At 66.8% G+C, this 10,961-nt stretch overlaps 2 protein-coding genes and 2 non-coding genes across 4 annotated transcripts in view; all 4 read right to left on the bottom strand.

Moving 5' to 3' along the window:
- Window positions 1-16: 16 nt before the first annotated feature.
- NOP56 (NOP56 ribonucleoprotein) lies at window positions 17-5,611 on the bottom strand. Its single transcript, XM_058837118.1, has 12 exons — window positions 5,473-5,611; window positions 5,170-5,259; window positions 4,916-5,030; window positions 4,677-4,838; window positions 3,744-3,942; window positions 3,323-3,510; window positions 2,998-3,149; window positions 2,674-2,774; window positions 2,436-2,584; window positions 1,928-2,049; window positions 955-1,092; window positions 17-773 (listed from the first exon to the last, which is right to left on the bottom strand). The coding sequence occupies exons 1-12, from the start codon at window positions 5,473-5,475 to the stop codon at window positions 540-542; spliced, it is 1,653 nt and encodes a 550-aa protein (XP_058693101.1). The 5' UTR covers window positions 5,476-5,611; the 3' UTR covers window positions 17-539.
- Window positions 1,214-1,282, bottom strand: LOC131579381 (small nucleolar RNA SNORD57). Its single transcript, XR_009277699.1, has one exon. It is a non-coding gene; the product is annotated as a small nucleolar RNA SNORD57 (small nucleolar RNA).
- Window positions 2,143-2,215, bottom strand: LOC131579383 (small nucleolar RNA SNORD56). The gene has a single exon (XR_009277700.1). It is a non-coding gene; the product is annotated as a small nucleolar RNA SNORD56 (small nucleolar RNA).
- Window positions 5,612-6,519: 908 nt separating the features above from the next.
- Window positions 6,520-10,961, bottom strand: part of DCTN1 (dynactin subunit 1) — a 47,292-nt gene continuing 42,850 nt past the window's right edge. Inside the window, 8 exon segments of the mRNA XM_058838713.1 lie at window positions 6,520-6,796; window positions 7,192-7,281; window positions 7,538-7,614; window positions 7,990-8,173; window positions 9,481-9,614; window positions 10,461-10,475; window positions 10,782-10,863; window positions 10,866-10,950. Of these exon segments, the coding sequence (XP_058694696.1) occupies window positions 6,659-6,796; window positions 7,192-7,281; window positions 7,538-7,614; window positions 7,990-8,173; window positions 9,481-9,614; window positions 10,461-10,475; window positions 10,782-10,863; window positions 10,866-10,950 (805 nt within the window). The 3' untranslated portion in view covers window positions 6,520-6,658.

Raw genomic sequence — 10,961 nt, 5'->3', positions numbered from 1 at the left:
GACAGGAGCCATCAGCAACAACCTCACAGCCCTTTATTGGGGTTTGGGGCACAGCCAGGGGTGGGGACACGGCTGGGGACAGCCCCAAGGCCCTGAGGAAAGGGGACACAGCTTGGGGATATGGCCTGGGGACAGCCCCAGGTCCCCGAGGAAGGGGGACACAGCCTGGAGACAGCTCCAGGGAAAGGGGACAGAGCCTGGGGACACGGCTGGGGACAGCCTGAGGTCCCCAAGGATGGGGACACGGGTGGGGACAGCCTGAGGTCCCCAAGGATGGGGACATGGCTGGGGACAGCCCCAGGTCCCCGAGGAAGGGCACAGAGCCTGGGGACCCCCCGTGCAGCCCCAGCCCCCCGTGCAGGGCCGGGGGTCGGCAGTTCCGCTGTGTGAGGCACAGTCCAGGGGCTGCCGGTGGCCAGAGGGATCAGCCGGGCCACCAGAGAGACCAGCTGGGCCACCAGGGGCTGTGACAAGTTCCAGGTGGCGCTGGGGACACCTCGGGAGCGTCCGTCAGTCTGTCAGTCCGTGTGCTCGGCTCGCTAATCCTCCTCCGAGTCCCGAGCTGCTGCCTTCTTCTTCTTCTTCTTTTTCTTCTTCTTTTCCTCCTCCTCCTCCTCCTCGGGCTCCACCGTGATTTTCCTTTTCTTCTTGGGCAGTGGCTCTTCCTCCTCCTCCTCCTCTTCCTCCTCCTCCACCCCGTTCTCCTCAGGCTCTGACTGCTCCTCCTGCTGCTTCTTCTTTTTCTTCTTCTTCTTGGTGCCCACATCGTTCTCCTGTGGGGAGCCCCCATCAGCTCTGCCCCATCCTCCTCCTCCCCCTGTGGGGCAGAGGGGACCCCAACACCTCCCCAGCCCCCCCAGAGAGGTCTCCCCATCCTCCTCCTCCCCCTGTGGGGCAGAGGGGACCCCCAACACCTCCCCAGCCCCCCCAGAAGGGTCCCCCCACCCCCCTCACCTCTGTCTCCATCACCGAGTTCTCCGCCGGCTCCTCAGCAGCCGCTGCCAGGGCCTCCAGCCGCCGCTTCTCCCTCTTCTTCCTCTTCTTCTCCTTCTTCTCCTGCCTCCTCTTCACCTCAGCCACCACCTCGCTGGCCTGGGGACACGGGGGGTGACCCAGGGGACACGGGGGGTGAGCCAGGGGACATGGGGGGTGAGCCAGGGGACACAGGGGGGTGACCCAGGGGACGCTCCCAGGGCGCGGCCATGGCCCAGCAGGATCAGACTCATTAAATCAGTCTTTGGCCTCCACAGCGGGTCAGGATGGCACAGTGACATCACCTCCAGCACGGGCCTGGCCTTCGTCCCCCCAGCACCTCACCCTCATCATCATCATCATCGTCATCATCATCACCTCCAGCACCTCACCCTCATCATCATCATCCTCATTATCCTCCCAGCACCTCACCATCGTCATCATCATCCCCCCAGCACCTCCCCATCATCATCACCATCGTCATCATCATCCCAGCACCTCACCATCATCTTCATCATCCCCCAGCACCTCATCATCATCTTCATCCTCATCATCTCCCCAGCACCTCACAATCATCATCATCATCCCAGCACCTCACCATCACCGTCATCTTCTTCATCCACCCAGCACCTCATCATCATCATCATCATCATCATCTCCTTCTTCGTCCCCCCAGCACCTCACCATCATCATCTTCATTACCACAAACACCTCATCCTCACCACAGGATCTCACCATCATCTTCATCTTCATCCCCCCTCACCCTCACCCTTCATCACCTTCCCCCCATCCTCCATCCTCCCAGCACCTCCCACTCACAATCTTCATCCCCCCCGATACCTCACCTCCATCATCTTCATCACCTCAGCCCCTCCATCTTCATCCCCTGCCACCACCATCATCCTCACCCCTCTCCTTCATCCCTCAGCATCCCCACCCTCCTCTTCCTCCTCACCTCCACCACCGCCTCCTTCATCACCTCCAGGTTCTTGCGGGGCGGTTCCCCGGTCTCGTAGAAGGCCAAGCGCTCCTCCACCTGCTCCCGCAGCTTGTCCCCGAACACACTGGTGGGGACCTCTGTGGGGAGGGGCTCAGCACTCACCCTGCACCCCCAAACCCCCAAAAACACCCCAAAAACACCCCAAAAACACCCCCAAACCCCCCCGTGCTCTGCTCAGCCCAGAGGTGTCACCATTCACACACCGTGAGATGCTGTTGACGAAAAATGTTCCCATCACGGCAGAGCTGCCCTAAAACCCCCCCTGAGCCCCCCTGGGGGTGACAGCACCCACTCTGCACCCCCAGATCCCCCCCAGACCCCCCCTGGGGGTGACAGTGCCTGGTCTGAGCCCCTCTGGGGGTGACAGCACCCACTCTGCACCCCCAGATCCCCCCCACATCCCCCCTGGGGGTGACAGCACCCACTCTGCACCCCCAGCTCCCCCCTGAGCCCCCATCCGCACCCGAGAAGCAGTCGATGCGCGAGGCGATCGTGCACTTGTTGGCCAGGTAGCGCGAGATCCGCCCCTTGTTCTTGGCGGCCGCGCGCCCGATGAAGGTGGAGTGGAAGATGAGGCCGTACTTGGGGGTGTTCCCCCGCGTCTTCAGCGCCCTGGGAGGGGATGGAGGGGATCAGGACCCCCTGAATGGAGCCCCCCGAGCACGCACAGACCCTCCCCAGCCCCCTGCCAGACCCAATACCTGAACAGAGCCTTCTCGGCACCCAGGATCTGCACCGTGGACGCCGGGTACTTGGCCAGGTTGGTGAGGCTGCCGGCGTGCGAGATGAGGCGGGCGCCCACCTGGGGGGACAGCACCGGGTCAGGGGGGTTTGGGGTGACCCTGAACCCCCCGAGGGCGCAGGGAGGAGTCCCGGGGTGACCCTGAACCCCCTGAGGGCGCAGGGAGGAGTCCCCGCAGGCCGGGATCAGCAGTGGAAGTGTCAGCAGCACAGCTCAGTGGATTGACAGATTCACTCTGACATCACGTCCGCGGCCGGCGGGGCGCGCTGGGGACCGCACTCACCACCTCCCCGATGAGCGCCGACAGGCTGGGGGCCACCTGGCTCATCTTGGAGCGCAGGTACTCCTGCAGCCCCTTGCGGTACTCGGACAGCGAGATGACGCGGCGGGAGAAGCTCTCGATGTTGATCAGGTCCAGGGGGGAGATGTCCATCCCTGCGGGGTGGCACGGGGTGAGCAGGAGCTCCGACCACATGGCCAGACCCCCTTGGGACCCCTCTGGAAGCTCCTGCAACCCCCCTGGAGCCACCCTGGAGCCCCTGACGCCCCTGGGACCCCCCTGGAGCCCCTCTGGGACCCCCCTGGAGCCCCCCTGGAGCCCCTCTCACCCATGGAGGAGCGGGAGGCCTCCAGGATGGTCTGGGCCTTGGCGCTGTCCATGACGATCTCCTCCAGCCCTTCCAGGCTCTCCTCACTCAGCTCCCGGCGGTTCCCGATGAATTTGGCCACCCGGCAGTACATGGAGTTCTCGGGGACGATCTTGATCAGCTCGGGGAAGTGATACCCGTACCACTCCCTGCGGGGACGGGACGCGGTCACCGGTGCCACCCGCGTCACCAGGCCACCCCAAATGTCCCCAGATGTCCCCCCAGGTCCACGCCGTGGCCCTGCGGCCCGGCCGGTGGCCCTCGGGGAGCTGCTGTCCCTCCCCGGTCTGTACAGGCGGCCGGAGCAGCGGCGGCGCCTGCGGTAAGCGTGGGGAGGGGGGACCCCAAACCCTCAAACCCCCCCAGATCCGTCCCCACTGACCGGACCCGCATGGAGAAGGTGTTGATGTCCTTGTCCAGCTGGTCCAGCAGGCTGATGGACTGGATGATCATATTGTCCACCCGGTGCACGTTGAACTTCACCTTGGCCCGGGAGTAGCTGTGACCGAGCCCCAGCTGGGCCTTGGCCGCCGACTGCGCCGTGAGGCCCCGGACCAGCGCCGGGAAGTGCAGCCGGATCCCTGCGGGGACACGGGGGTCACCGGGCGGGGACACCGAGCTGCCGGCACGGGCTGTCCCGGGGCCACCCCTCCCCAAAATCCCGGCCGCTTAAAGGCGAGCCGTACCCGTGTCCCCGGTTAAAGGCGACCCGTCCCCGTGTCCCCGGTTAAAGGCGAGCCGTGCCCGTGTCCCCGGTTAAAGGCGAGCCGTGCCCGTGTCCCCGGTTAAAACCGAGCCGTCCCCCGTGTCCCCGGTTAAACGCGAGCCATCCCCCGTGTCCCCGGTTCAAGCCGAGCTGTCCCCGTGTCCCCGGTTCAAGCCGAGCCGTCCCCGTGTCCCCGGTTAAAACCGAGCCGTCCCCGTGTCCCCGGTTAAAGGCGAGCCGTGCCCGTGTCCCCGGTTAAAACCGAGCCGTCCCCGTGTCCCCGGTTCAAGCCGAGCCGTCCCCCGTGTCCCCGGTTAAACGCGAGCCATCCCCCGTGTCCCCGGTTCAAGCCGAGCCGTCCCCGTGTCCCCGGTTAAAACCGAGCCGTCCCCGTGTTCCCGGTTCAAGCCGAGCCGTCCCCGTGTTCCCGGTTCAAGCCGAGCCGTGCCCGTGTCCCCGGTTCAAGGCGAGCCGTACCCGTGTCCCCGGTTAAAACCGAGCCGTCCCCGTGTCCCCGGTTAAAACCGACCCGTCCCCGTGTCCCCGGTTCAAGGCGAGCCGTCCCCGTGTTCCCGGTTAAAACCGAGCCGTCCCCGTGTCCCCGCTCACCGCGCATCAGCTCGGCCACCACGCCGCCGGTCTGGCACTGCACCCCCAGCTCCTCCAGCACGGCCGCGCCCATCTTGGCATCGCCCACCCCCAGCAGCACCTTCTTCCTCTTGGGGGGCAGCGCCGTGTCCAGCAGCAGCCGCAGGTCCTCGTGCAGGACTCCTGCGGGGCACGGAGGGCTCAGGGCGGTGCCCGGGGGGGTCCCGGGGGTGTCCCGGGGGTCCCGGTCCCGCACTCACCCTCGGACACGGCGTTCATGTTCTCCAGCGCGCTCTGCGCCGAGCGGAACGGCGAGAACGCCACCAGCTTCACCACGTTGTGGAACTTGCCCAGGGTGAGGACGCTCTCCTCCACCTGCGGGGCGGCTCCGGTCACACCGGGCACGGGAAAGGAGCCCGGGGGTGCGGCCGCTCCCTCCCGGCACCCCCGGGCCTCCCCCGGCACCCCAGGGGCTCCCCCGCCGCTCCCGCATCCCCCGCTCCCGGTCCCGTACCTGCGGCAGCAGCAGCCCGATCTCCTCCACCTCCCGCACGGCGAACAGCGCGTACCCGGCCGCATGTTCGAACAGCACGTGCAGCAGCACCTGCGGCACCGGGGGCTGCGCTCACCGGGGCGGCACCGGCGGCTCCCGCCCATCCCCGCGCCCGCCGCCCCCGCGCGGCGCCCGGCCCCGCTCCACGCGGCTCCCCCCGGCCTCCCTGCGGCCCCGGCGCATCCCGGTGCGGCCCGAGGGCGTACCCGGGTCCCCCCCACTCCCGATGGCGGCGGATGCGGCCTCGGCCCGGCCCTCGCTCACCATCGCCCTCCCGCCGCCGTCGCCGCCCGGAAATGAGGGCGTGTCCCCGCCGGAACCCCGCCTCCTTCATCTTCCACCAATCAGCGCCCACTGCGCCGCGCCCTCCGCCAATCACCGCGGGCCGCCCTCGATGGGCCCGCCCAGCAGCCAATCAGGCAGAGGATGCGCTGACCCCGCCCCCTCGGCGGCGGCTGCCAATCAGAGCCGGGAGGAGCCGTTTCCTCCCGCCTTTTCCTGCGCGCTGGCCAATGGGAGCCGCGCGCACGCGCCACAGCCCCGCCCCTTCCCGCGCCGTTTGGCGCGCGCGCGCGGCCGCACGTGCCGGGACCCGCCACCCCCCAATGTCCCCGCGGTGCCACCCCGGGACCCCCCAATGTCCCCGCGGTGCCACCCCGGGACCCCCCAATGTCCCCGTGTCCCCTTCCTGGGGCTCTCTCGGTCCCCTCCCGTCACCCCCCAGTGCCCTCCCAGTCCCCTTTTATGGGTCCCCTTCCGTGTCCCCCCCGTGTCCCCAATGTCCCCCGTGTTCCCTCCCGTGTCCCCTCCCGTGTCCCTCCCGTGTCCTCTCCCGTGTCCCCTCCCGTGTCCCTCCCGTGTCCCCCCCATGTCCCCTCCCGTGTCCCCTCCCGTGTCCCCTCCCGTGTCCCTCCCGTGTCCTCTCCCGTGTCCCCTCCCGTGTCCCCTCTCCAGCAGCTCCAGGCAGCTCATCCAGGGGTGTTTTATTGGGTGCGGGGAGCGCGGAGGGGTCGCAGCCCCGGCCCCGCGGGGGTCCCGGGGGAGAGGGGGGTCCGCGGTGTCCGGGAGCAGCGCGGGAGGCCCGGATGGATCCCCCGGGGGTCCGAGAGCAGCGCGGGGATCCCGGATGGATCCCCCGGGGGTCCGGGAGCAGAGCGGGGGTCCCGGATGGATCCCCCGGGGGTCCGGGAGCAGAGCGGGGGTCCCGGATGGATCCCCCGGGGGTCCGGGAGCAGCGCGGGGGTCCCGGATGGATCCCCCCGGGGGTCCGGGAGCAGCGCGGGGGTCCCGGATGGATCCCCCCGGGGGTCCGGGAGCAGAGCGGGGGTCCCGGCTGGATCCCCCCGGGGGAAGCGGCTCCGGCTCCAGCCGCGAGCGGGGCCGGGGCTGTGGGGGGAAGCGGGAGCGTCCCGCGGTGGGGACGGCGGGGCTCGGCTCTCTCGGGGCCGGCTCAAGCCACGAAGTGCTGGCGGAGGTGCTGGAGCAGCTCGGGGGTGAGCAGCAGCCGGTGCGCCTGGCCGTGCCCCGGGGCGCACGGGATCGTCACCCGCCCGCACAGCGCCGGGCCCTGCGCCTGCTCCTGCTTGGCCTGCGGGGACAGCGCCGCGCTCAGGGGACCCCGCCACAGCCCCGCACCGCCGGGGGTCCCCGCCCTGTCCCCCGGGTCCCCCGGGATGGGGAGAGGTGGCTGCTGCACGGGGGGGTTTCACCCGTCAGATCCCTGGGGAATGGGGGATCCCTCGGGGCTGGAGTTTGGCAGATCCATGGAAATTTGGGATGAGGAACAGGAGTCCCTTGGGATTGATTGGGGTCCCTCAGGAATGGGGTTTTTTGTGACTGGTGTCTCCTGGAATCGGGGTTCCCTCAGGAATGGGGGTCCCTCCAGACTGGGGGACTCCTTTGGGGCTGAGGACCCTCAAGGCTGCGGATTCCTCGGGATTGGGGTCCCTTGGAGCCGGGGGTCCCCGGGGATGGGGGTCTCACCTTCAGGAAGGAAGAGGACGGGAAGGTGCCGAAGGTGGAGGAGACGCCGGCGCCCGGCTGCTGCTGCACCATCTCCCTCAGCGTGTCGTCCTGGGGGGCACAGCGAGGTCACCCCAAAACCCACCCCGTGGGGACCCCCAGAGCCCCCCACCCACCCCCAGAGCCCCTCACCCACCCTGGGCACAGGGCAGAGGGGTCAAACCCGACTGTTCTGGGAGGGGAACGGGAACGGGTGGCACCTTGTCCCCTCGCTGCCACTAGGTGCCACCAGCCCCAGCCTGGGGGTCTGGAGGGCTGGGCTGGGGGTCCCAGCAGGTCCCCCACCCCCGGGAAGACCCCTCCTCACCTTCAGGGCTTCGATGGAGTTCTTGAGGGCGCAGAGCCGGGCTGTCTGCTCCAGCAGCCGCGCTGACGAGCTCCTCGCTGCGGACAAGGGAACAGAGGGGTGGGCGGGGGGGACACGGACACAGCTGGGACCCCCTCGGGTCAGTACCAGGGGCTTTGGGGGGCTTTGACCTCCTCAGGGTGGTACCAGGTGGGTTTTGGGAAGGTTTGACCTCCTTGGATCAGCACCAGGGAGGTTTCAGGGCTTTGGGGGCTCCCCAGCAGGGAGAGGCTGAGCCCCCCCAGAGCAGCCCTGGACACTGAGCCCCGTCCCCAGCACACCGACGGCCCTGAGGGCGACAGTGCTGGGGACACAGAGCTGTCCCCCTCAACCCAAACACCCCAAAGAGAGCAGACCCCACCCCTCAGAGGTGCCACAACCCCAATCCCCAGGAGGGTTCGTGTAGCACCTACTGGATTTGCTGTGCCTCATGTCCAGCACCTTGGCGTTGGCGCTGAGCTGGTAGAGGGTCTCCAGCAGCTGCGAGGTTTTGCGGTACAGGCTCTGCGTGGGCAGCCCCTCGCCCGGCCGCTCCCGCGCCACCCGCGGCACCTGCAGCGGGGCCAGGCTGGCCAGCTCCATCCTCAGCTGGGCACCCTGGGATCCACGGGAAAACAGTCAGGGAACACTGGGAAACGGCACCGGGGAGGAGAGGCCAGAGGGAAACGGGATAAAAACGGGATAGAACACTCTGGAAGGGGTGGGAACGGGGAAGTGACACGGGGATGGTGGGGGGACTGGATTGGGGATGTTAAGGAGCTGCTCCATCTCATCCATCAGTTAATATCTGTTATGATGGTTGGTTAATTGGATTGTCGGCTGCTGTGCCCCATGGGGTGTTCATCAATCGATCAATCAATCGATCAATCAATCAATCAATCAATCAGGTGGGGCCAGCAGTGTCTGGACCGAGGGGACCGGGGCTGGCAGGGACGTCACCAGCACCCCCAGCTCCAGCAGCACCCCCAGTTCCAGCAGCACCCCCAGCTCCAGCAGCACCCCCAGTTCCAGCAGCACCCCCAGCTCCAGCTGCACCCCCAGTTCCACCAGCACCCCCAGCTCCAGCAGCACCCCCAGTTCCAGCAGCACCCCCAGCTCCAGCAGCACCCCCAGTTCCAGCTGCACCCCCAGCTCCAGCAGCACCTCCAGCTCCAAGAGCACCCCCAGCTCCAGCAGCACCCCCAGCTCCACCAGCACCCCCAGCTCCAGCAGCACCCCCAGCTCCCAGTGCTGCTCTCAGCTCACTCCCCTGGAGCCCTCTGGATGAGAGCCTGGTCTTCAGCTCATCCCACACAGATCACACAGGGATCACACATCCCACATGGATCACACATCACACACATGGATCACACATCCCACATGTATCACACACGGATCAAATCCTACATGGATCACACATCCCACATGGATCACACATCACACACATGGATCACACATCCCACAGGGATCACACATGGATCACACATCCCACATGGATCACACACGGATCAAATCCCATATGGATCACACATCCCACAGGGATCACACGCACGGATCACACATCCCACATGGATCCCACAGGGATCACACATCCCACAGGGATCACACAGGGATCCCATCCCACAGGGATCACACATGGATCACACATCCCACATGGATCACACACGAATCAAATCCCACACAGATCACACATCCCACAGGGATCACACACACGGATCACACATCCCACATGGACAGGGATCACACATCCCACAGGGATCACACATCCCACAGGGATCACACATCCCACACGGATCACACATCACACAGGGATCACACATCCCACAGGGATCACACAGGGATCACGGATCCCACAGGGATCCCATCCCACAGGGATCACACAGGGATCCCATCCCACAGGGATCCCATCCCACACTCCCCCTGACCTTGAGCAGGTTGTTCTCGTTCTTGAGGTGTTTCAGGGAGAGCTGCAGGGCGTCGATCTGCTGCAGCAGGAGGGGGGAATCCTTCACCTGCACGGGGCCGGAGCCGCCTCCCGGCACCTGCCCGGCACCGACACCTGCCGAGGGACACCGGTGTCAGCACTGCCAGCCCCCAGGGGACACCGGTGTCAGCACTGCCAGCCCCCAGGGGACACCGGTGTCAGCACTGCCAGCCCCCAGGGGACACCAGTGTCAGCGCTGCCAGCCCCCAGGGGACATGGGGACACGGGGATATGGGGACACAGGGACACGGGGCTATGGGGACACTGGGACACGAGGACACAGGGACACGGGAACAAGGGGACACGGGGATATGGGGACACGGGGACACAGGGACACGGAGATATGGGGACACAGGGACATGGGGACACAGGGACATGGGGACACGGGGACATGGGGACACAGGGACACGGGGACACGGGGACACGGGGACATGGGGACACGGGGACATGGGGACACGGGGACATGGGGATACGGGGACATGGGGATACGGGGACATGGGGACACGGGGATATGGGGACATGGGGACACTGGGACACGGGGACATGGGGACACAGGGACACGGGAACACAGGGACACGGGGAGACGGGGACACAGGGATATGGGGACACAGGGACATGGGGACATGGGGACACAGGAACACAAGGGATATGGGGACATGGGGATATGGGGACACGGGGACACAGGGACACAGGGACATAGGAACACGGGGACACGGCGCACTGGCACCAACACCTGGCACCTCCCCAGAGCTCCCAGCAGCTCCCAGTGCCCCTTCCCAAGGCTCTCCAGGTCACCCCAATCCACATCCACCACAATTCCCTGCTCATCCCTCCCTTCCCAGGCGGATCCCAGGCTTTCCTTGGGATCTGGTTTCCCCGCCATGCTCTGGGGGCTGCATGCAGTGCAGGGTGTGTCCGTACCTCGCTGCTGTTCCTCTGCAGCACAGGGAGAGAGGCCGGGAGAGACAAGAGAAATCGGGATTAAAGCCCCGGATTGGGTGGGAGAGGAGCCGTGGCTGGAGCAGCTCCGGGACCCCACGGCCACATCTGGGACTGAGCCCATTCCCAGCAGCTGGGAGTGACCCAAGCAGGACCCCTGGGGCTGCTCCTTTGGCAACGCAACATCCCTGGGAGGCAGGACCGGGAATACGGGAGAGGCTGTGGCTCCGGGAGAGCCAGCAGCTGCCGTGGGAGCACCATTCCCAAATTCCCTGGAGCTCCTGGTGAGCCATCCCCGCTCACCTCCGGCGATGCCGGACACGATGGAGGCCACGCCCGAGGCCGGGGACCCCCGCAGCCCCTCGATCGTCCGCTTGGATTGGTTTTGTTCAGGCGCTGCTTCAGCTCCACCTTCTCCGACTCCAGCTGGTCGATGTCAGCCTGGAGAGCGTCCATGGTCTCCTCAAACTCCCTGGGAAGAGC

The sequence above is a fragment of the Poecile atricapillus genome, chromosome 4 (assembly GCF_030490865.1).
Source record: "Poecile atricapillus isolate bPoeAtr1 chromosome 4, bPoeAtr1.hap1, whole genome shotgun sequence".
In the NCBI taxonomy this organism is placed as follows: domain Eukaryota; kingdom Metazoa; phylum Chordata; class Aves; order Passeriformes; family Paridae; genus Poecile; species Poecile atricapillus.
This window is presented reverse-complemented; position numbering and strand designations above follow the sequence as displayed.